At 41.3% G+C, this 25,680-nt stretch overlaps 1 protein-coding gene across 5 annotated transcripts in view; it reads left to right on the top strand.

Annotated features, from left to right (window-relative positions):
* The window catches only part of CELF2 (CUGBP Elav-like family member 2), a 766,349-nt gene that overhangs the window by 370,887 nt on the left and 369,782 nt on the right, over positions 1-25,680 (top strand). For all 5 annotated transcript variants that reach the window (XM_053572290.1, XM_053572279.1, XM_053572276.1 and 2 more), the window contains one exon: positions 7,776-7,811. Coding sequence is in view for 4 of the 5 variants with exons in the window: in XM_053572279.1 (XP_053428254.1) it covers positions 7,776-7,811 (36 nt within the window). In the remaining variant the exon portion in view is untranslated. The remainder of the gene's footprint in view (positions 1-7,775; positions 7,812-25,680) is intronic.

Below are 25,680 nucleotides of genomic sequence, written 5' to 3'. Positions count from 1 at the left end.
GAACAGTCAGTGTGGAGTTCTTTTAATAAGCTGATCCTCCTCCCTACCCCCCATTGCAGGAGCATATGTATAAGAAAATATACCTTTAAGGCTCAGCGCCCGTAGCACAGTGGTTACGGCACCAGCCACATACACTAAGGGTGGCAGGTTCAAACCCAGCCTGGGCAGCTAAACAGCAATGACAACTACAACAAAAAATAGCTGGGCGTTGTGGTGGCTACCTGTGGTCCCAGCTACTTGGGAGACTATGGCAAGAGAATCACTTGAGCCCAAGAGTTTGAGGTTGCTGTGAGCTGTGACGCCACTGCACTCTACAAAGGGCAAGATAGTGAGACTCTGTCTAAACAACAACAAAATAATAATAAAAATAAAAAATAAATAAAATACCACTCTCTTTAAAAATAAAAAAGAAAGAACATATACCTTTTTGTTTATTTAAAGAAACACAGACAGCCTTACATGTGCATTTTCTGGTGTTTTCTGTTTGTTTTTGTTTTAACTTCTGCTTTTCGCTTCTGCAAACTAAAGTTAATAAACGAAACTTAGCGTGTCATTTCTGGGTTCCAGGACTGTCTTCCCGGGCTGACTGCATTCACCCCTCCAAGGTCTCAGTGAGTGAGTGTTAATGAGCAGGAATTGTTGCTAGTGGCTGATTCAGTACTTAGTGGCCGTCACTATTTAACTGTGGTCAAATCACAACATGGTGTACGATGGTGAATACACAAATCCAAGTGTTTACAGAGACTCACTTCTCATCCTGCCACTAACAGCATCCAAGAGAGCACTTCTTTCTGAGCTGAGTGTCAGTATGACATTTTTGGAAGAAAAGAAAACACAACTGCAGACTGTCTGAAGTGTCGGGACACACCCGTGCCGTTTCAAACAGTGCCCTCCCTAATGGAGGACGGTCAAGGCAGCTGAGCTCCTTGGCAGAGCTGATTAAGAGCAACTTTTGGCAATTTGATTTTCAGGGCACCTCAGCACAGGAAGACCCCAAAGGCACCCACTCATGCCTGTTTTCTATAAAGAATACTAAAATAATCTGAATAAATCTTGAGCCAAATGAAGTATTAGCAAGGATGCTAAACAGAACACCCCAAGTAAAAATAATGTAACTATTAGAAAGAGGCCTGTGGGTCAGCGATCAGGTCGAATTAACCTTCTAACAACTCAGTCTGTGCACCTGTCTGTGACCAGACGCCAGTTGCTGGTTCCTAACACCTCCCAGTGCATTCTGGGTCTTGCTCTGGCTCAAGCTGGTCTCTAACTCCTGAGTTCAAGCAATCCACCTGCCTCACCCAGAGTGCTAGGGTTATGGGGGTGAGCCACTGCACTGGCTCAGGGGTCTTGTAGAATTACTATTCTATGCCAATTAAAAAAACTCACTCGTTCAATCCTGATAAAAGCCTCAAAAAGTAGTTATTGTTATTAAACTATGCTAGGGATGAGGAAAATAAGACAGAAAAATGTTAAGCCACTTCCTCAGGCCACACAGCTAGGGATCAAGGGTGACAGGACATGACGCCCCCGCTTTTCATGGTAGCATGTTTGTTATGCTACGAGTCAGTGTGCACAGGCTGCAGGCGTGTCCCCTCCCTCAGATGTCCAGTGTGCACAGGCTGCGGGCGTGTCCCCTCCCTCAGACGTCCAGTGTGCACAGGCTGTGGGCACGTCCCCTCCCTCAGACGTCCAGTGTGCACAGGCTGCGGGCACGTCCCCTCCCTCAGACGTCCAATGTGCACAGGCTGCGGGCACGTCCCCTCCCTCAGACATCCAGTGTGCACATGCAGGCACGTCCCCTCCTTCAGACATCCAGTGTGCACAGGCTTCGGGCACGTCCCCTCCCTCAGACGTCCAATGTGCACAGGCTGTGGGCACGTCCCCTCCCTCAGACATCCAGTGTGCACAGGCTACGGGCGTGTCCCCTCCCTCAGACATTCAGTGTGCACAGGCTGCAGGCGTGTCCCCTCCCTCAGACATCCAGTGTGCACAGGCTGTGGGCAGGTCACCTCCCTCAGACATCCCTTGTTTGTGCTGGCTTCTGTGCTATCATAATGAGCAACAACTACAAAGGCCCCACTAGTAGACCCTTTATATTCTAGAATGAAGAGATAAATTAAAAAAAAAAAAACAAGCAGATGAATATTGATTCCTACCTTGCCTGGTCATATGTCATGAAGAAGTGGCTGTTATTAAATAATACCCTGCAGCCAGCGTGGTGGCTCACGATTGTAACTCTAGCACTGTGGGAGGCTGAGGTGGGAGGATCACTTGAGCTCAGGAGTTCGAGACCAGCCTGAGCAAGAGTGAGACCCCGTCTCTACTAAAAGTGGGAGAATTAGCTGGGCGTAGTGGCAAGTGCCAATAGTCCCAGTTACTTGGGAGGCTGAGGCAAGAGGATTGCTTGAGCCCAAAAGTTTGAGGTTGCTGTGAGCTCTGATGCCATGGCACTTTTCCCAGGGCAGGAGTAGGGCTCTGGCTACAAAAAGAAAAAAAAAAAAAAGAAAATAATAATAATAAAATAAATAGGACCCCAATTAACATAAGCAAATGACATGTGTGTGTACATATGTATGTGAAAATAATTATGTTTGTATACAGGCACACACATTTTGATGTTTTAATCATGTGAGTGAAAAATGAGGAAGGATAAAAGTAGGAGAGAAAAAATAGAGAGTGGACAAATAAAACACAGAGATAAATGAACGGATTGAAAATCAGAGCAAAAGTAAAGAGCAGTGTCTTTTGGTTTTCTCTGACAGAGAAGAAACTTTAATCTCTAACGGGTTTGGGATTTTCCAGACCTAAGTTTCACTCTACAAGAAAAAAAAATTAACTGCCCTGAATTAATATGTGGATTTGTAATGATGCCTTTCAGCTAACTTTTTGTGTGTGTATTACTTGGAAATGGATTCAACTTGAAAGACCCACACTTGGCCTCAGGCTGGGAGATCAAAAAAAAAAAAAAAAAAAAAACAGACAAACAAAAACAAAAAGAGAGGGAAAGGAATCTGCTTAATTGTAATACTTTCACCTTTAATGAAAATAAAGAAAATCTCATTCCTACAACCAGAACATGAAATCATTTGCCCAATAGACAATTTTTAAAAATGTATTTTACTATTTTTTTAAAGTCTTTGCACTTTTAGAAAAATCAAAGGCATCATTAGAGAAAGATATTCCAGGTCTTAAAAATATTTGTCATGCTGACACACAGTTAGCATGGGGTCTCATGTCCTCGGTTTTATAGGTGTCAGCTAATTCTGGAAACTGGCAAGCTGAACAGAAATAGATGGTGTGCTCTTGTTTCAACACTTCCTAAAATAAGAACAGTTTGCATAGTTGAGGAACGCGGAAGGATTGGAGATGGCTGGGAGAACGTTATTTCAGACAGCTGATAAAACCTGGCATCATTCTGTGCACCAAAGAATATTCTACACTTTCAAATTAAAGCATTTTTTAAGGAATGCTAAATAACCCACCAAATCTGTGTACTATGCAGGGGATCCTTGTCTGCTCTCTTTCTGGGATTTTTCCTTTGACAAAATTCAATGTATAGTACAAGTTCAAATTTGCGGCGAGCTTTTCTCATCCATGTCGGTGACCGCATCAGCAACCTTAGGTCACGTGGCAGCATTATTACCCTCATATTTGGGACATACAGACTCTCAAGAGAGCAAAGGAATTACTCAGGGATATTAGCCCACCAGAATAAGCCACCTTCCATCATCTCAGTCTGTTTCTTAGTTCCTGAGACAATTCTTTTACTCAGAACATACAACTTCACTTTGTCATTTACCTCTTCATTGTTTTTTTTTTTTTCTAGCATCTTGCTCTCTTCTTGAAATCAGATTATCTTGGTATTAATAACTAAGGAAAGGCAATTAGTGCAGTTAAACTCAGAATACTGCTATAGCTACATCAGGCATTTTAAAAAATCAGTTTAAGAGAGTGAAATTATCTGTAAGTAGAAATGTTTCGTGATTCTTTTACACACGGGGCCTGTTATGTACCAGGCACCAAGTAGTCAAACCTTTGAATAAGACATGATCTTGGACGTTTTCAATAGTGGAAAAATAAAAAAGTATCCATGACTTTGTACTTCCTATAATATCGTTTACTGGCGTATAAACTCTTGGCCAGGAGGAATGGAATCTAACTTCACGTAGGTGCCTCTCAAAGCATCCAGCGTCACCTGTGCATGGAGCAGTAAGGGCTCAATGAATACGCAGTGAATGAAGGAGATTTACGTTCAGGAAGCAATGCTAATAATGGATGTTGCAACACATAAAAATTCAATGAAAAATGCATAGTCTTTATGTCACCTATATCCCTTCAATCGGGTTACAGAGGAACGTTATCTAAAAGAACCATAGCATATTCTACTAACTTTATCTTCCTTAAGGGTTTCTTTATAAAAGGTATGAATTCATGAAAACATGTGACTAATTCAGACAATTTTTTTAGCCATAGAAGATGGGTAAAAGTGAACACGTCAACACTTTAAAAGCTCCAGTGTTTGTTGATATGCTGATCTGAAAAATGACGGTTGGTGAGTCCTAGCTATCAACCAATATTTGCAGCTACCAAATACAGTGGTTGCTATCTTGTTTCCATTGTTTAAATCTTGGAGCTCGATGCTCCCACGTAATCATGAGGTTTTTAGCAATTATAAACATCACGTAATGCCTATAATCCTAACATATAAAGCATAATCTTCCCTGCTGGTGCCAAACATGTGATGAAGGTGACTTTTTCCACTAGTGTCTGTCTTTTGTACTAAGATTAGGACCAATGCCTTTTTTTTAAGAGTTGAGTCCACTGAATAGAGGTCTGCCTTGCACAAAAGTGCATAAATCCACCCATAATTCACCATTTGGAAATTCCCATTTAGTTTTCAGGAGGAACGGAAGCTTAAAGACAATTGTGAAAGTCACAGCCTTTTCCCCCATTATTTCTAGTTGTCTTGCCTGTACAACTAATTCCACATCAGTCTTTAAGTAACTTGTCATTTTTAATCTTTCCAAAGCATCCGACTTGATTTTCATAGAAACAAGAGCTTTTCCACGCTCATATTTTATCAGCTTTACATCATGGTTAATTGAAGTTGGATATCATTATGGGTACCGCACAGTCTGAGTAAGCCTGGAAGCCTAAGGGGCAGGAGCCAAAGGAAAACAGGCGTCCCTGGGGGTCATGTTGCCTTTCCATGGGAAGGGACAATAGTTAATCCAGTAAGCTTTTGAAACGAAGGTCGTTATGGACACTTCTGTCATTCTAATGTGGTAGTTTTCAACGGAGGACAGTTCTGTTCCCAGCGGATATTTCACAATATCTGGAGACATTTCTGTGGGGTTAAGGCCTGGGTTCTTACTGGCACCTATGGGGTCTAGGACAGGGATGCTACTAAACTTGCTGTCATTCCAGAATATCTCCCCACCCCCAACAACAAAAGATTACCTGTCCCCAAATGCCAGTAAAATGCCAAGCCTGAGAAGTGACGCTCAACTGTGATTAAAATGGATTTATTCTAACATATGAACAATGTAGTTTTAAAAGAAACCAGGGGACCCATCATATGGAAATATGTGTAATTTGGAAAGAGGTATAGGATTAGAAACAAAGAATGATAGTTGTATCTTACCCCTGGGTTGATACCGTTTATATGATCAAGCTCCAACATAGATCTAATCATCTAGGTCAACAAGACCAGAAAAATTCATTCATTCATTCCTTAAACACTGAACAAATATTTGAACTTGGATTTGAGTGACAATGATAATATACATTTAAAAATACTTCTGTTGTGATAAATATTGTAAAGGGAAACGAAAAAGAGGGGTGCCATTTAGCTGGATGTCCCACAATTCCAGATTCTGTTTGGAAAGAGATATTTCTTAGGCAGCCACTCAGTTCTTGAAAGAGGTATGTGTAACTCAGCCGTGTAGTGGACGATACCTTCAACTGTGGTTTTGCTGAAGGAATGGAAACTTTCTTCCCAAAGCTGATTGCTATTAGAATAAAAATTGAATGTTTAATATTGCATAATTACTTAGAAAAGAGGATTTCTATGGGAGCTAAACTTATAATCACTATTTTTTTAAGGCAATAGGCCTCCATGGGGACCCCCACTTTGCTAAGGTACACAAGGATGATCACAGTAAGTAGGAAGTTTTAGAAGCTCAGGAGGCTCAGGGGACGTTCACGGAGGAAGGCAGCATCAGAGCTGAGACTCTTCACCAGGGTTGACACAATAGCTTTAGGCGGTCCCTGGACCATCTACATTTGTACACCACATTGTGTGCTTACACGTACCTTATTAATTTTTCTACATAAGGTGTTGATATCTTTAATTAGACTCTTAATGAGTTATATGACCCTAAGGAGATTATGTACCACTGTTCCTAAGAATTACACTTTTAATCCCTCAGTCTGAGGTTGAACCTTCCTCTGCTTTTAAAATACTTCAGTAAAAAACCTCTGTCCTCTACGCACACGCACCTGTCTTTCTGAGAGCACATCTCCAGTGGAAAGACAAAATATGGCAATGTGGACAAAGTTAGCTTTGAAATGTGTGGTCACTTTTATTAATATGCTATAGAGCCATTCGTTAATGATTTTTCTTTTGTACCATTTGCATTATCATAGCATCTGCCTGTAAATGCTATGATAGTCCAAATGGTAGGGCATTATAAGAAAAACCTGAAAAACAGCAATTTACTATTAAAAGAGTTGCATTTTCTGCTGTTCATGAGCCTTCATAAACCTCAGGTGACAGAGTTTAACATGAGGAAATACCCCCCAAAAGAGTTTGCTTCTAAATGGTTCTTAGAAAGAGAGCATGGGTGCTTTGTTTCACTGAGGAAAATGATTCGATGGTAGTTTGATAATTTCTTCTTCTATCTTTTTTCCTAGATCTTGGATATTTTTAAGTTTTAATGTTTTGAACTCATATATGTTTTTGTTCTACCAGGAAGCAGAGCCAGATATTTTACATGTGTATAAAATTTCCTTTGAAAGTAACCATTGACTTGGGCAGCGCCTGTGGCTCAGTGAGCAGGGCGCCGGCCCCATATACCGAGGGTGGCGGGTTCAAACCCAGCCCCGGCCAAACTGCAACCAAAAAATAGCCGGGCGTTGTGGCGGGCGCCTGTAGTCCCAGCTACTCGGGAGGCTGAGGCAGGAGAATCGCCTAAGCCCAGGAGTTGGAGGTTGCTGTGAGCTGTGTGATGCCACGGCACTCTACCGAGGGCAATAAAGTGAGACTCTGTCTCTACAAAAAAAAAAAAAAAAAAAAGAAAGTAACCATTGACTTAGTAAAGCATCACAAGAATGGAGAAGCATGAATCCTATGTACTCAATTTTGATATGAGGACAATTAATGACAATTAAGGTCATGGGGGGGAAGGAAAAGCAGAGAGAGGGACGGAGGGAGGGAGGTGGGGCCTTGGTGCGTGCCACACCTTCTGGGGGCAAGACACGATTGCAAGAGGGACTTTACCTAACAAATGCAATCAGTGTAACCTGGCTCATTGTACCCTCAATGAATCCCCAACAATAAAAAAAAATAATAAAAAAAAAAAAAAGAAAGTAACCATTGAAAGTTTTTATGAGAATTAATCAAAAAGATGATTAGTCAATTTTAAATTTCTAAACACCTGTATATGCAATGTCATTTTCACACATGATACACTAATACTTATTATGTGATTAAACAAACTTTTATAATTTACCTAAACAACCTTAATCAGACTTATCTTCCTTTTTTCCTACAGAGAAACTGCCGCAGAGTTAGCTGGAAATCGACCAAGGTAAGCAAGCTGGCTTTGACTGTTCTGTACCTGATTGCTGATACACACAGCAATCTGTCCTGGTGTCAGATTTTAAAACTTCCTATACCACTATGTAAATGCTAAAAATTATGTATGAGTCACATATAAGTGATATAACAAGAAATAATGAGGCTTATGTTCATAAATGACTTAGAGAAATTATTCTCATTCCTCTAAAGTTATACAGTGTATTTGAAGATGTTTTAATATATATAAGCAATATTTGCCACAGAAATCATGAAGATGTGGTTCATTATTTCCATACGAATTGGCAGTCTAAAAAGACATTAAATTGGTCCTTTTCTTCCATGTATTCATTATTATTATTATGTTCAGGGATTTGTAGATTATTTATGAAAGAACCTGGAGCGTCCTTTAAAGGACTTACACCTTAGTTTTGATGATATAAATTCATTTTAATTTCTCTTGTCATTTAAATAAATATGTAGTGATATAGCAGGAAAAGAAATCAATATGTCATTGATCAGTGTATTTTATATGTTCGTGATATCTTATTTCCATATGTAAAGTAACAGAATGCAAGTTCTAGATACCTGGCCATTGAGAATGATTACCACTATTTAATGGAAGGGAGGGAGGAGTGACATTTTAAGAGGTATTGAACTGGGCATTGCATATCTAGGATCTACCCGTAGCCCTAGAATGTACCTTCGTCCTGGTGATGCTCAGGAACCATTTGCAGATTAATTAATGTGTTATGAGGTATTGCCTGGAAACTGCTGGAAAGGCAGAGAATATCAAGAAAGGAAAAAGAAGAGTGAGCTGAATGTGACCGTGAATAGCACTAGGAACAGGGGAGGCGCAAATCGTTACCATCTGTTCCAGGAGATAAGCACATTTGGTTGCTTTTTTTATGTAAAGAAAATCTTTGCTTATAGGATCATGATTAATATTGCCAAAAACCTGTTTACTGTGATCCAAATATTTAAATGACTGTATGTCTTCATTTTTTGGATGACATCCCAAAGCAGCATTTCAACCCCATAAGCGGTGACAGGGTTAAACCCACAGTGTGCACTGGACTGTGTATCCCCTCTGAGTCTTTTCGTCCTTGAACTTTGGCTCTGGAAAGAGATCGCTGTGAAGACCTGAGGATCCCTTCATTTGCAGGGGAGGAGAGTTGTGTGTCCTTCCATGTTTGTGGTGCAGAAGTTAATCTCAAAATAATGGGATGAGGAATGACTTTCAAACTTTGATAGAACAGCTAAGGAGCAGACCGCTTCTGTATTGTCAGAAGAGACCCAGGCCACGCTATAATCATGCAGATGAAAATGACTTAGATGTCTGGGAAATCGGAAGCAGCACCCTGCATCCTATTAAGTAGGGCTGTGCTGTGAATACCAAGCAGCAATTCAGATTCCCCAGGAAAGATCTGCAGTTGTGGCCGGTTTATTACTCCAGGAAAAGCCCCACTCTCTTCCTGAGTTTGGTGGGTGGTATTTTGGTAATGAGCTTACTTTTTTTTTTTTCCTAAGGTCATTCTTATGTTGAATTGTGTTGAAAATAAACAACATACCAACAGTCCCATTCTGACGGCACTTTGCCGTCATTTTAATGTGTGGCAATAAAGAATGAGGGATTAACATGTCAGTTACTTCTCAATCATGCTTCTAAGACAGCCTCAGGTATTCTTTGGACTTTCTCTGGGGGCTGTTTGGGGTATATCCACTGACAAGTATTTTCCTTCCTCACATTAACATAAAATAATGTGAAATCTGATGAATTTTTTCCCGATGTCCCAAATATTTTCTTTTGCTGGCGTTTGTTTGTACAGTCGTATAGAATTCCATGAGTTGTTTAAGCTTTCAGCCTTTCTTTTTTTTTTTTGGATTTCTTTAGCCTGTCATCAGGAAAGTGCAAATGAGCCCTGAGGTACCTCGTGCTCTTGAGAACAACCCACCTGTCCTTATTTTGTTTGTCTGTCGGCTAATGATTAGTGGAACATGACACATTGAGTTTTTTATGCTTTTAGTCATAAAAGCACGCTCTGCTATGACATCTAGGAAAAATAGCAAATTGCCATTCGGGCAACTGCTAAGTGGTGATATGTGGCTGAGAAGGAAGGCAGTGGCATTTTAGAAGAGTTTTATGGTTCGGTTTTCATTGCCTTTGACTGTCTTGAAATTTTCCCCAAGGCTATCTACAAGGGTTGCGGGAGGATGGAGTATTTCCACTTTCCTTGCCCTGCGTGGAGTTCATTTAAAGCAGCTGGCCTCGGGTTGATAGTGTCCTGTGAAAATGCACAAATCATGGGGCGGCGGATTGGGTCTTGGTAGTTAAAAATGTTTGGAAGTTGAAGTGAGATATGTGTACAAGGTGCATGAACAGGCACCGGGTTTGTTTTTCATGACTAATGATAATCTAAATGTGTTTTTGAATTCTTGCCATTGCCGAAATTAAAGCCTAGTAATAATATGTCACCGGAAAAAAATTAGAGTATATGAGCAACATGCGCTAAGCATTGTAATTATATTATAAATATTAAAACCAATGATCTTGTTGGGATTAAAACAAATATTTAAACTGGCTACACATATTACTCAGGCTGATCTATCTTGAAGCGTCCCGGAGATGATATGTAGGATTCCATGTCTTCAACTATGAAAATGATCGTTTTCAATCTTACGTGTGACTTCTTGCTTTCATTTTTGCTTGTAACAAAGGACAGTTTAACAATCTGAACAGTGTTTTTCCCCATTACAATCATGTTTTTCAAGATCTGATTTTTCTGGCCAAGAGCATTGTGTTTAGGTAGGTGTGTTTTAATTAAATCATAATGAAACCCCAATTATTCAAATGGAATGGAGGCAGTAAGTTAATTATAAGAAGCTGGAGTGTTAACATAAATGATGCCTACAATGCGATAAAATTTTATTTTCGGTAACAGAGTAAAGATCTAAACAAGGTTTATAGGAACAGAGGTTTTGCAGTAATCATGCACTATTAGCTACTGTTTTTTGCAAAAGAGAGAGCATTTTAATTCCTTGTTAACATAGTCTACTGTTACTGAACATAAATTAAACAGTTTGGAAAATACAGGGATATGATAGGCCTTAATAGAAGTATCTTAAGTGCTGCTGTGGAGATTCACAAGCCAGTTCTTATACACAACACCCAGAAGTCAATCTGCTTCTTGAGAACCCCTCATTTACCCCTTGGTAAATGAAGCTTAAAATGATTAAGCATATGCATCAGAGGTCAGCTTGTGTTAGATTTAAGCATAGACCAGTGGAAGCCAGGGCCTAAGTAAAGTTATAAAGGAAAAACTTAAGTCTTTGCTCTTGTATTTTAATCCAATAACTTCATCTTTTTTCTGTTCTGTGCCTTCTATGAGGGGTTAGGGAACCAACGTAGCTGATTCACTGTAAGTAATGGAACTCCCATTTCCTAGACCAGAAGTCTATACCACAGGATTTGGGGGACCCTCTACCAAAAAAGACAGAGTTGGTTGGTTTGTGTGAGATGAAAGTCACTATATTGCAGTTTTGCATATGGAATTTGGGTAGTTGGATTGGGGAGTCTCTGCTGTCCAAAATTTGAACTGAGCAGATTTCATTTAACAGAAGGATCTGCTTGACCCTACATCAGTCACAGATGTGACCAGTCAGGCAGCAACCAGCGGACAAGGTGGAGATCAGGGGAATTGGGATGGGCTCGGCAGCTCACCTTACTACTTGCCCATCAGAGAGTTTGAAGTTAGATCTTCAGTCCCTTGCCCAGGGCTTTGGTGGTAACAGACCTCCTATCTCGCCTTGTTCTTAGTACAAATTGCAAGACATCAGTACATCCTGGCTAATGTCTCACTAAGTGATCTAGCGCCAATGGCCACTGCCTGCTCTCTCTATATTTCCTAAGAAACAACTCAACAACTCCCCTGACCTTCCTGGCGCCTGGGCCTGGTGCTGTCAATGTTGACTGAATTTGGCCGGGTGCAGTGGCTGCCTTGAGCCTGTAAACCCAGCAAGCACTCTGGGAGCCCGAGGTGGGTGGATGGTTTGAGCTCAGGAGTTTGAGACCAGACTGAGCAAGAGTGAGACACCCATCTGTACTAAAAATGGAAAAACTAGCCAGGTGTTAGGACTAGCACCTGTAGTCCCAGCTACTCTGGAGGCTGAGGCAGGAGGATCCCTTGAGCCCAAAGGATTGAAGTTGCTCTGAGCTATGATGCCAATGGCACTCTACCCAGGGCAACAGATTGAGACTCTGTCTCAAAAAAAATTTTTTTTTAATTTTTTAAATATTGGGAGAATTCCATCATCTATTCCTTGATTCAATAAAGAGACATCACATAATAGGTGTAGACCAAATGTGGTTGGAGGCTCTGAGGGGAGTAGCAGAGCACCACTTGATCCCTGAAAGAATTTATCAGAGAAGGTACAGATAACCCTAGTCTTACATGGAAGTTTTTAATGCCGTAGAAGAAGAAGAAAAACAATTTGGCTAACAAAAGACATTAAGGGATTTTAGCCCCAAGAAAAGCTACTTCTGGCAGCAAGGTGGGCATCCTACACTAACCCTCTGAGCAGGACGGGCAGGTGAGTTAGGTGCGAGCTGGATACTCATAGACCCTGCAATCCTCAGATCCTTCCTCTTCCAGATTCACTGCATAGCTCACCATAAAAAGCCCTCTGGCCTGGGTGACTGGTTTCCATCACTTACATAGCCCAGTTTTCTATTTCTAGCACCCAACCACCTGCTGCCCCCTGACGGTGAGGTTGCAGCTGTTGATGGTGTTCACTCTTCCTCCCGGACCCAGCCCCCACCTTCTCACCTCCATCACCCACTGTGACTCATTTTCTCTGCACCACCCTCTCTCTTACAATGTTCCCCTTAACTATTTTTCTTAATTTGGATCCATTAGAAAGGCACTGTGGTTATGTATCAGGCCAGAGAATTCAGATTGTGTTTGTAGTTATAGTTTAAGAGGTCTAAGAAGGTGCAGGGTTAATTCAGAACTGCTGTGATCTGAATGTGTCCGCCCAAAATTCATGTGTTGAAAACTTAATTTTCAATGTAACTGTTGGAAGGTGGGGCCTGATGGGAGGTAGTTAGGTCATGAGGTCATGAAAGGCTGAATGCCACTGTGAAAATGGCTTGCAGGAGTGGGTTCACTCTTCCGCCATGTGAGGACCCATCATTTGTCCTCCCTTGATCTTCCACCTTCCACCATGTGAGGACACAGTAAGAAGGCCCTCACCAATTGTCAGTGCCTTGACCTTGGACTTCCCAGCCTCCAGAACTGCAAGAAACAAATTCCTGTTCTTTGTAAACTACCCACTCTGTGATATTCCATTATGCCAGCATGCAGTGGTCTAAGAAGAGCTCCCTGGTACATTCTCTGCCACCTTAACCATGTTGTCATGGTGTGCCTCATACTCACAATATAGCTGCAGCATCCCCAGCCATCATGTAGAGACCATATCCAATTTCTTCCCATGTGACTTTTTCTTCTAGGAAGGAATCCCTTGCCCATACCTAAGCCCTTATGGAGGGAAAATTGAGTTTCTGATATTTTCAACCTTTATAATGTGAGGCTTTTCCTGGCAGCAAAGAGAAAGGCAAGGTCAGCGTAGAAGAAAAATGGCTCGAAAACACTTAAGGAATAGTATCTACCATAGGCAGGTTCTGTTCTTTCATTTTCTGCTCAGCCTGTTTCAGCCAGGCTTCTGACCCTTTCATGCCACCAGACCGGCCTGGCCAAAATGAACAGCAGCCTCCATCTACCCAAATCCAGTGGTCACTTGTGTGTTAGACCACTTGGCCTCTCGGCTGCATTCACTGTAGGGACCATGTCCTTCTCCACAATGTGCTCTCTGAGTTTTGGGACACGGAGAGGGACAGTTTTTCTTCCTCTCTCTGGTCCTTCTTTCTCAGTCTTCTTGTCCTCCCTCCACCTCCGGAGGTGCCCCAGGTGACTTGAATGTTGCTCTGTCCCCCTGTGGGGAGGCCGTACAGAGAGATTTCATCCAGCTCCACGGTTTTGAAGGTCATCTTCATGCAGCAGCTCCCACGTTCATGTCTCTAACCTTGACTTCTCCCTTGAGCTTCTGAGACGAATATCGCGCTGCTAGTCTAAAGCAGAATCCTAAACTCGACATGGCCAGAAACGGACTCCTGAACTCTCCCTCCACCCACCTTCCCCACATGCACCCAGCTGCCCAATGGAGAAACCTGGGGTCATTTCGGTGGCCCTGCTTTTTCTCACAGTTAGCAGACAATCCATCCGCACAGTCCTTTGTCTCAACCTCCAAGATTTATCTCCAATCCATCTTCTTTCTCCATTTCTTTCCAAGCCACCATAAACTCCCACCTACACTTTTAAATGGCCTTCCCGCTTCTTCTTTTGGAAATCATTCTACATAGAAAGTCCTTTCCAAAGTGATCTTTGAAAAGGCATCATTCGCAACATGCTGTTTTTTGCTTAAAACCATGCATCAGTTTCCTGTTGCTCACAGTAAAATCAGAACAGTACATGTTAGCTTCCTCCACCACCTCGTCCGCTCCTTCTTTCCCTCTCATTTGCTTTGTTGCTAAGACACTGGTCTCTCTCCCCTCTCTCCTCTCCTTCCTTCCCTCAGGGAGCCCTCCCTGAATCACCCTGTTCTGAGTAACCCCCAGCACATACTTGCTGTCATGCGACCCTATTGTCTGGGCAGCTCTTGTCCTCACCTATTCATGGATTTCTCCATTTATTTATGATCTGTTCCCTTCCGCCCAAAGTCTCCCTTGCCTGTCTGGCTTATTCCTCCATGGACAGGACCAAGAACAGATCTTGCAGTCAGTACATATTTGTTGGCTGACCACGTGAGCCCCCATTTTAGAGATGAGCAAACTGAGATCTTATCTCTCCGTCTTTGGGCTTGTTCCCTCCCTTGTAAGTAGCCACACATGTGTCTCTGCTCTTCCCTCCCCTCCCAAATTCTCTCTCTCTCTTCTAGTCCAGGGTTGGCAAACTACAGCCTGCAGACCAAATCCAGCTGTGGCCTGTGCTTATAAATAATTTTTTTTTGGAACATGGCCTTCCATACTTATTTTCATATTGTCTCTGCCTGTTTTGTGCTACCACATCAGAGATGAGCAGTTGTGGCAGAGAAGATATGGCCTGGCAACCTGAAGATACTTGCTATTTACTTTTATCAAAAGGTTTTCTGTCCCCTGTCCTAGACTCATCTTAAATGTCATTTCCCCAGAAGCCTTCCCTTCCCCGAAGGGTTTATCACCCTCCTGTTAATTCCCAAAGCCCACAGCATTAACCCCTACTGTGGCATTTGGGTCATGTGATAATGTAATTTATTGGAGGATTTATACCTTCTCCACTATGTCAGAAGCACACTGACTCCATGCCATTCCCGGTCTGTCCTCAATGCCGAGCAGTGGGTGGAGCATAGTCGGCACTGAGTAAGTATTTGCCTAAGTGTTTGACTCTCTGAATAGATGTTTGAATGAATTAATAAATGTTTGAATTCATTAATAAGTGTTTGAATGAATGAATAAATGTTTGAGTTGAAAAGGGAGGAAGGATTGAGGAAACCTTTTCCCAAAGAACCAGTGGTGACCCCGGGTATGATTCCTTCCTTCTAGCACCCTCCCACTCTTCTTCCTGCTTCATAGTCTTTAGGACCTGGCTGGACTCTAATTTGCTGGGAAGTCCTTAACCTTAATCTGAGTGCCCCCGAGCTTACAGAGCTGGAGTTGAGGGTACATTAGCATCGTTTGCATGCAGACATGCTTGAATCCTGTGTCTGCCACTTCTTCACCACATGAACTCAAGCAAGTGAGTTAATAACTCTGCCTCAGTTTTTCATTTATAAATCTGGAATAATTACAATGCCCATCTCATGGTGTTGCTATGAGGAAATAATCCATGTAATGAGCATGTGGCCTGTGCTTGGTACACAGCAAACAATCAGTGCATGGTGACTATCACTGTGGACCATTCAAAGGTGGTTCTATGCTAATCACTTTTACCAAGACTGGGGTAATGTTCTTGTCTAAGAGAAGATGCCGTATTGCATTGCGAGCTCCCCAAAATGGTTTGGTGCATGTACTGTAGCACTGCAGTCCCCAACCCCAGGGCTGTGGACTGGTACAGTCCATGGCCTATTAGGAACCGGGCCACACAGCAGGGTGTGAGCCAGTGAAGCTTCATCTGTATTTACAGCTGCTCCCCATTGTTCCCAGCACCTCCCCTGAGCTCTGCCTCCTCTCAGGCTTCCAACCCCCCGCCATCCTCACCCCCAGTCCCTAGAAAAATTGTCTTCCACGAAATGGGTCCTTCATGCCCAAACAGTTGAGGACTGCTGCTTTAGAACCAAACTGCAGCCTGTAATCACATCCCAAGTTGGTCACCTGTCTAGTTCTGTGACCTAGTATCGTAAGTTCCTGCGCCTCTCGGCGCCTCATTCTCTTAATCTATAAAAGAAGTTAATAATAGGATTAATCATTTTCAGAATTAAGTGAAGCGATACATGTGAAGTACTTAAAACAGTGCTTACTGTTACAAGAAAATTCAAATTGCGTGTTGAAATTTGAGGTAGAGAATGCAAAAATACCAAGTCATCGGCCAAATAAACCTCTAATTTAGATTTTAATTACTTACTGCCTAGATGATGACCTTGCTATGAATGAGCACTGATGATTAAAACAAAATAACCACAGCAATAAATGTCAAATGTCCTTGACTTGGCTACCATACATGAAAATGAACATTGCCCAAAGAAATTCTATAGGCAAATATATTGCCCAACTATTATGGACAGTATTGGAATACCCTCCATCAGGAACATGGTTTTTATTAATTCTCCAAATTACCTAGATCAAAACATTAACATTTCATTCTTTATATATGTGTATAAGTGTCTGTAGTGCCTGAATTAAATGACGCTTGTTTTATAATATAGTGTTCTGATGTGTAACAGACTATAAAAGGAGTGATCTTTACAAGGAAAACTTTAGAATATTAAGTTAACTCACTGCCTGACCTATTTAGACTGCTCAGATTCTTCTTGTTGTAGACTGCATAATTAAATTTTAAATGGAACATGATAAAGAAATTATACTGGCGATCTCCAGAGATTCTGATACTCTATTTGGCTCTAAGAGTATAGCAAAGACATACTTTAAAATTTAATAAAGGCCTGCCCTAATTTTTTTTTTCCTGTTAGATTTTCCTTATCTACTCCATAATTCAAAGCTATGTGATACGATCCACAAGTGTTACCTGAAATAAACGATCAAAATAAAAATTCGCCAAAGCACAGTTTATTCCAATTTGAGAATTCTATTACTTGCACAGGAGGGCTTTTGTGTAGCAGCTGAACTCCTTTAAGATAAAGCCTGCCATTTCCGTAGAGAATTGGGGCTTTATTCATTCTGTTTGTGGCAGCATTCGTATCTTTAGAGTTTTATAGAGCAAAGGGGCAGAAAATGGCTTCCCTAGAAGGTGTAATTTTGCAATTAGGAGTGCTTTTTGCTAGGTAAAAGTTGCACTTCTTGAGAGGAATAAAGAGAAAACACACACACGCACAGAGCTTCGGAAGGTCGCGCCAACGAGAAACAAGGAGGATGCCAGGCTTGAGCGCCCTAAGCGCCATTGCAGCCCCTTGGGTACATAATTTTGTTTCCTAACCTTTCGTCTTTGGTTTCCTCTTATATTTAAAGGGACACTAACAAAATAAAATTATATGTTGAGTACAGTCTTCTCATATTTACTTCATAAACTTCTACAGTATAAAAAAAGCACACCCATGTTAGGTGAAAAGTCCCCTAAAATGGTTTTAGATTTTTCTGTCTGCTGAGCTTCAACCCAAAATCAGAAGAGTTTCTCTCCCCGTCCAGAGTTGGTTTGTATTTTATACTTCCTTAAACATTGAGTTCTACTGATACTTGGAATTGTCAAGCTACCAAGAACTTATAAATTAATAACATGTATTCTCATTTATACATAGATAGTTTTAAAGCTTATCAACCCTTCTTTTCACATCAGGTTTTGTAAATGTTTCTATTATGTTTTTTTTTTCCCCCTTCTTTCTGGCAAATATACTGCTTTCCTTTTGGGCCCGAACCACTCAAGCAGCCTGTGTTGTTTTCATTCTTCAAATAAGCAAAATTAAACTCACAGAACACTATATGAAACCAAGCTGAGGCAGCAACACAAGCCAACAGAGAAAATAAATTGACTATGAAGCCTGACTATTCATCCTTAAACCTCTGCTCATCGTGCTTTAAGGGGGTGTAACTCTGAGAAGTAATGCTGAGCTACAGAAAGGCGTCTAAAGAGAAACTCAGATTGGGAACATGATTATCCAGTGAATAAGTGGAAATTCGACTTTACCAGCACAATACCGCACTGGAGACCCTCCCTCCCTCAGATCCAGACAGACCAGCGCAACTCCAGGCAGCATCTAGGATAGTGACCCCTGGTGGCTCACGATTCACTGTAGGGCCCCAAGGTCCTCTTCCAAAGGAAAAGAAATGCACTTCCAGATCAGGCTTCCAATGAGATGGGTTTCTGTAGATGGTTTACAATTTGAAAACATATAGAATTAATTATGAAGATGTTTATGAACACAGTCATGAAACATTAAAGCAAATCTACTGAGGGCGGCGCCTGTAGCTCAAAGGAGTAGGGCACCGGCCCCATATGCTGGAGGTGGCGGGTTCAAACCCAGCCCCGGCCAAAAACTGCAAAAAATAAATAAATAAAATGAATCTACTGACATTAGAAATATCATTACTTGTTATATCACAGAGGACCCAAATGAGGAAGGAAATATATGAAATCGCACAAGGGATCCAAGGTGCAATAGCCTTGGCCTTTAAGAAATAAACTAGTCTACTTGTGAGAGTGGAATTCATACAGACAGAGTAGCATGGTACTTACGGAGGAGCTGGAGATGGCAACGTGGCAGAGAGTGGAGAGATGCTGGCCGAAGGAGGGGTACAGAGTTTTGTTAGTTGGATGGGGGCAGACTTGGCAAGATCTATTATATAGCCTGGCACCTATCATAATGTTAATGCATTGTATACTAGAAACTTGCTAAGAGACTAGATTTTTTTTTTTTTTTTTTTTGAGACAGAGTTTTACTTTGTCACCCTGGGTAGAATGCCATGACATCATAGCTCACAGCAACCTCAAATGCTCAAATGCCTGGGCTTAAGCAATTCAGTTGCCTTAGTTTCCCAAGTAGCTGGGATGATAGGCGCCCACCACAGCACCCAGCTATTTTTTAGAGAGGAGGTCTTGCTCTTGCTAAGGCTGGTCTTGAACTCCTGAGCTCAAGCAATCCACCTGCCTGGGCCTCCCAGAGTGCTAGGATAACAGGCGTGAGCCACCCGCCTGGCCCAGAGACTAGATTTTGAATGTTGTTATCACCCAAAAAAATCAGTAAGTGAGGTACTAGATATATTAGTTGACTTGATTTATTCATTCCACCATCTACGCATAGATCCAAGTGTCACGTTGTACCCCATAAATATGTATGCTTTTTACTTCGTCAGTGAAAAATGAAATAATGAACTAAAAGATACTAAAAGTAGAAATCGGAACGATAGGAGAATGTTCTTTCTGAGCACTAAGTCTGTCCCGTGATACGTTAAGTACCATATAAATGGACCGCCCAGTTAAGTGCAGAGAAGAGAGAGCACTTTTTTTTTTTTGGCAGTTTTTGGCCGGGGCTGGGTTTGAACCCACCACCTCCAGCCTATGGGGCCGGCTCCCTACCCCTTTGAGCCACAGGTGCCACCCAAGAGCACATTTTTTGTATGGCAATTAGAAAAATATCACACTACAGGACGTGTGTCTTCTGGGAACAGGGAAGGCAATAACAGAGAAAAAGCACGGAATGTGGAACATCTTGAGATGGAGATTCAGCCAGCTGGTTTCACTCAGGTGGTTGGTTGAAAGAATAATGAAATATGAAATTGGGAAAGTAGGTAGAGCCCATATTGTAAACTTTTAGAATGACAGAGGCGTTTTACTTACTTTTAAATTGACACGTACTATTTCTACATGTTTTTAGAGTACAGTGTGATGTTTCAATACAAATATATATTATGTAAAATCTAATCAGGGTATACAGCATATTCATATTCCTCTCTTCTAGCTGTTTTGAAATATACAATATAGTATTGTGACCACAGTCCCCCCACTGTGCCATTAAACACCAGAATTTATTCCTCCTCACTAACCATAGTTTTGTACCTAATGGCCAATCCCTCCCTGTCTCTCCCCCTCCCCCCTCCTTCCCCAGCACCTGGTAAGCACCGTTCTACTCTCTACCTCTGTGAGGTCAGCTCCTTTAGATTCTACATACCTGGGAGGTCATGGAATCTCAGCCTTTCCGTGCCTGGCTTATTTCACTTAACGTAATGTCCTCCAGTGTCATCCACGTTGCCACAGATGACAGCATCTCATTCTTTTTATTGCTGAATATAGTGTTCCATTGTGAGCATGTACCACATTTTTTAAAATTTGAGATTAACATAAGGGTACAAATGCTTAGGTTCCATTGTTTCAATTCTAAGGTAAAGTGCAAGTTGTAGTTGAGCCCTTCGCCCAGGGGGTGTAGTACATTTTTATTATCTAGTCATCTGTTGACAGACACTTAAATTGATTCCCAATCTGGGCTATTATGAGTAGTGCTGCAGTAACCACAGGATGCAGGTATCTCTTCCACCTACTGAGTTCATGTCCTTTGTAGGTGTACCCAGTAGTGGAATTGCTATATCAAATGATAGTTGTATTTTTAATTTTTTGAAGAACCTACAGACATTTTTCCATAATGGCCATACTAATTTACATTCCCACAGTGTATGAGAGTTCCCTTTCTCCACATCAGCACCAGGGTTTGTTAGTTTTTGTCTTTTTTGAGAGTAGCTATCTTTATGGAGATGAGATATCTCATTAAAGTTTTATTTCTATTTCCTTGATGATTGGCATTTTGTTTTTGTTTTGTGTTCAGGAAGCCGTTAGAGGCTTTAGATCAGGGTAAAAATGTGATTCAAAGAGCATGTTAGCAAGATTAATCTGATGGTGTTCTGTAAAATGTATCATGGTGGGAAGAACCACCAGCCTGTAAATTCCCTGAGGCTTAGGCCCAAATGCATTCTGCTCACCTGTCTTTCTTCACCACCTAGCACAGTACCTTCAGCACACAGGCAATAAAAGAGAAAAAGGTGCTCAAATATGTATCATATGACTAGCCACTTCACTAAATGGGCGATAAGGATTTGTCTAAATGATTCAAGTGAGAATAATAAACGCATGAACTGGACTGGCATTGTAGAAATAAAAAAACACTTGATGACAGAAAATATGGAGAAAAACAAATCAATATGACTTGCTGAAACCCAGGTGATGTGGGAGAGAGCAGCTCCCAGGATGCTTAAGTCTCGGGTTGGGGAGTGTCACGGCCTCCCTAACAAAGACCCCAGAAATCTCAAGGAAGAGCCTGTGGAAAAGCAGGGCTAGAAGGAGGTGGTTTTGCACTGAGTTTGAGATAAAGGTTAGAGGATGGGGGTGGAGGAGCCATTCTCGACGTGGGACTAGAGGGTTGGACATTTAGTAACACAGCGTCTTGGGCATTGTTTGAGCAAAGATTTAGTTGAGGCCTTTTTGTACACACAAATGATTTTGCAATTATCTTTCCCTGGGGACATTCCTGGGCAAACTAGACAACACACAAATTTGATAGAGATTCTTCGAGGACAAATAATGTTACTGCGGAGATAAACGTAATACTCAAAAGGATTCTAATCCATTCTGGCAATTTCTCAGGAGGAAAACAAAAAAGACTTCAGTGGGGTGACGTCCTTATAGACTGTCTTTTTCCTTGGACCACTCACCTCACCTGCCGTCTCCTTCCTGACACACACGACAGAAATTTGGTACAGGACACTGTTGGAGGACATCTGTTGGCAAAAGAACTGTGTACTCTGCTTGTTCTCATTTGGCCTTTCTCATCTTGGGCTGGGATTTCTTGGCTTATTTCATCATGTCTGAGGTTTCATCTTTTCTGCTTTCTTGCCTGAAGCCCTGGCAGTTGATGATGTTCAGTTGAGAAAGTCCTACCCAAGTTCAACTTCTATGACGCAAGAGTCTCTTTAACCAGGGTGAGGAGAAACCCAGGGTTAATGTGACATTTTGGCTATTCGTTTTGTCCCCTAGCTCCAGTATTGCCTAAATATTGCAAATTAAAATGTCCTAATCAAAGAGCACAGGTTATTTTGGGGGTGCTTTGGGATGACCTTAGGCATAATAGGTAAAGGGAAATAGGTCATAATGTGGCCACTTGGTATCATTCCAGGCTTTGTTGAGGCATGAGGACAACCATCCTTTACTATTGGTAGAAAGAGGAGCTTGTCTCTTGTAGCCTCACAAGTATCGCTGTATGATGTTTGAGTGGCCATAAACAAAAGTTTGGGACAGGAAGCCCTGCCAAAGGAGCCAACCACTGGAAAGCAGGATGGAGTCAGAGTAGCCGTCGGCAACTCTCATAACCCCCTGGTTCTGCACAGATGTCTTAAACTGGTCACTCTTTTCCTTTCTTTCACTGGATTCTCTCCCTTCTCTGCTGCACACATGCCTTGTGGTTGACTTTGGTAAAGTCAAAGAAGCAATGAGCCTTTCAGAGGGAAAAAGGTAGAGAAATGCTTATTGTCCATGGAGCATTGATCACGTTTTAACAAAAAGATGGTCCAAGAGAAAATCACAAAGCCATCTGCATGAGATCCGTGCAAATATTCTGTTATAGAACCGTCCTCCCTAAAATACATGCTCAGCTGCTATTTTTTGTGTCTAGAACCATAGAACCAGAGAGCTGTTCAGAACTTGTGTCATCTCCTGTTCTACAGAGGAGCAAAGACTGAAGATTAGAGCATCTAAAGCAGTGTTTTTCAACCTTTTTTATCTCACGGCACACTTGAACCTATAGTTAAACTTCTGTGGCACACTTAAATTATGCTGATCCAAAAAGAGAGGAAAGGAAAGAATATATTTACCGTGCATTGAACTTCTTTTGAAAATGATTTAATTAATCTTTAAAAATGTTTGTGGCACACCTGTCTACCGGGTACACTGGTTGAAAATCACTAGTCTAAAGCAAAATGTCATAACCACACTACTTGGACTCAGGAGACAATCTGACTTTTGCTTGTTGTGAATGGGACCCAATTATTTCAGGACCTGTTCTTGGGGCGACAGGGCCAGGACCCTTTTTAACTTCTTTCTACAGGTATTCCCAAAAGTCACCCACAAAGTCACTAGGCCTAGGAAAGACCGAGAAATTTCAGCTAAATATACGTTTGTTTACAAAACATCCCTTGTAAAATTTTACAAAAAGGTGGCCAACACACAGAGACTATTTTATAAATATTTTGTACAATTTTGTAAGGAATATTTAGTAAATAAAGATAATTTAGCTACCATTTCCCAGTTTTTCTATGTGTGGTGACTTTAGGGGTAACTTTTGGGATACCTCATGGTTGTCTGTAACTTTTGCTCCCCCCCCCAATTCCTTGGTAACTTCTATCCCTCACCCCTAGGGATAAAAAATTTGTTTCTACTATTTTCCACCATAATCCTGCTCTATCTGAATAAAAGCAAAATTCTGAAACAAGTGTTCATGGTAGTTACCTATGTAGAAGAGTGGTTCTCGAATTTTGATGTCCATGTAAGTAACCTGAGGATTTTGCTTACATATATATATTTTGATTCAGTTTTTCTGGGGTGAAATCCAAAATTCTATTTCTAACAAGTTTCCATGGGCTTCCAATAATTCTGGCCCTTGGACCATCCTACGAGTGGCAGAAGACTGCAGAACTACCAGTCACATCTTGTTTGAAAGAAACAGTCCCTTCCCAGGCCCACATCCAGACCTTTAGGAAAATGGTGTTCTTGTTTCTGATTCTACCTTTATCTGATTGACTTGTTTTTATTTACTTTTTGAGAAGACGCCATGAAGCTGCCACTGCAGGAGTAATTTCATTTTAAATTCTGAGTTGCTGTAAAACCACTGTAGAAGCCTGTAGATTGAAATGAGCCCTGGAAAGGCAATATTATGTCATTGAGCCCAAATGAGGTTAGGATAGAATATCAATCAAGATTTGACTTCCAATTCTGAATTTGTGATGGGTAGCTATAATTAAAGGAGCCAGCAGAAGTTTTTCCATTAGAAAGTTTTTATGTCACAGATGGGAAGTATTATTTGTGTCAAGTAATTGAGTTCTCAGATACTCTAATTCTGTATCAGTGACTGTGACTGTGTAAGTCTATGACATACATATAAGTGCTATGACAAATATGAACATGTATATGGAAAGAGAGATAGATAGCCTGTGAGTTGACTATAGTTTTGAGGCTGATTTCTGGCAACTGACATTTATTGACTGCACAGTTGTTAAAATTGGCTTTGTTTTATTCTGTATGAAACAAAGTATTATAGAAGCAATATCACCTCTCTACTTCCGCCTCTATTCCCCTTCATTCTATCATCTCTACTAAAGTAAACTGAGGTGTCTTGGATGGAGCAATCTAATTTGGAATGACTCAAGAGAGATGGGTAATGCTGAATATTCAGAATTCAATAATAAAAAATAATCACTTTAGTGAAAAGCCAGCTGTTCTTTGTTTTCTAATAGGCATGTGATGTTGATGAAAAATAGCGTTCAAGTAAGGTTTACCAAGTAGAATTGGTTTGGTTCAAGGTATTATGCTATTTTTCAGTATAGAAAATTCTATTTAGGTTTAACGAAAAGCTGAACAGTACAGCTGGCCCAAAGACCCAAATATCAAAGGATTATCTTTAAATTTAGAGAATGAAAATTTCTAGCACATTATATTTAAGGCATTGCATAATAATTCTTTCAGAGAATATGCTCATGTTTTCTATGTCCTTCAAATTTCATTTGAATGAACGCTTTATGGATTTTTGTGATGCTTGGGGATGTATTAAAATACTATTGCAAACATATTGGGCAACTTAGGTTTGGATGATTCTCAAATTATTTTAGCATTCTGCCATCTGAATTATTTGCTGGGGAGGGGAATAGGAGTTGCATGATAATGTGGAAGTCCTTTTCTGGTGTGTTGCCAATGAGTTTGTAGGGTCTATGAATTTCCCTAAAGAAGACCGTAAGCAAAGGATCTGAGTTTAAGGACATGAGGGAGGGAAGATGTAAGACAGGAAGTGGGGGAAGTCAGCAAAGTTGTGTGTGTGTGTGTGTGTGTGTGTGTGGACTAGAGCCCATTGGGACTCTGTGAAGCAATGACTCGCCAAGGGGCGAGGAAGCCGCCATATTTATCCACCTGCCCTGTCTAGTTGAAGTCACTCCAGGCTCATTTATTCTTAGTTACACCTATTCTTTTCTGTGCCCAGGCCAAGCAGTCTCAGGACATAGAAAACCCTCTCCAAAAGACAGGAAGAGTCAGAGATTGACAGGCTTGTTAGGGAAGGATCTACAGGTGACCCTCAGGGCAGGCTGAGGGGATAAAGGCAGGGCACTGGCAGTGTTACCTCATCTGTGTGACTGCCACTGTATCTTCAACACCTGTTATAGTGCCTGGACTATAACAGATACTTTAGTGTTTATTGAATGAAGGAAGGGAGAGAGGGAGAAAATGAATGACTCATAGACCTGGAAAAGCCAGCATTGGCAGCATGTCAGGCAGCCACATAGATAGATCGACGATTAAAGGTAGTTTTTTTTAAGACAGAGTCTCACTTTGTTGCCCCCAGTAGAGTGCCGTGGCATTACAGATCACAGCAACCTGAAACTCTTGGGCTCAGGTGATTCTCTTGCCTCAGCCACCCAAGTAGCTGGGACTACA

This window comes from Nycticebus coucang, chromosome 20 (assembly GCF_027406575.1).
Source record: "Nycticebus coucang isolate mNycCou1 chromosome 20, mNycCou1.pri, whole genome shotgun sequence".
NCBI lineage: Eukaryota > Metazoa > Chordata > Mammalia > Primates > Lorisidae > Nycticebus > Nycticebus coucang.
The sequence above is the reverse complement of the archived record's forward strand: the minus strand, read 5'-3'. Positions and strand labels throughout refer to the sequence as shown.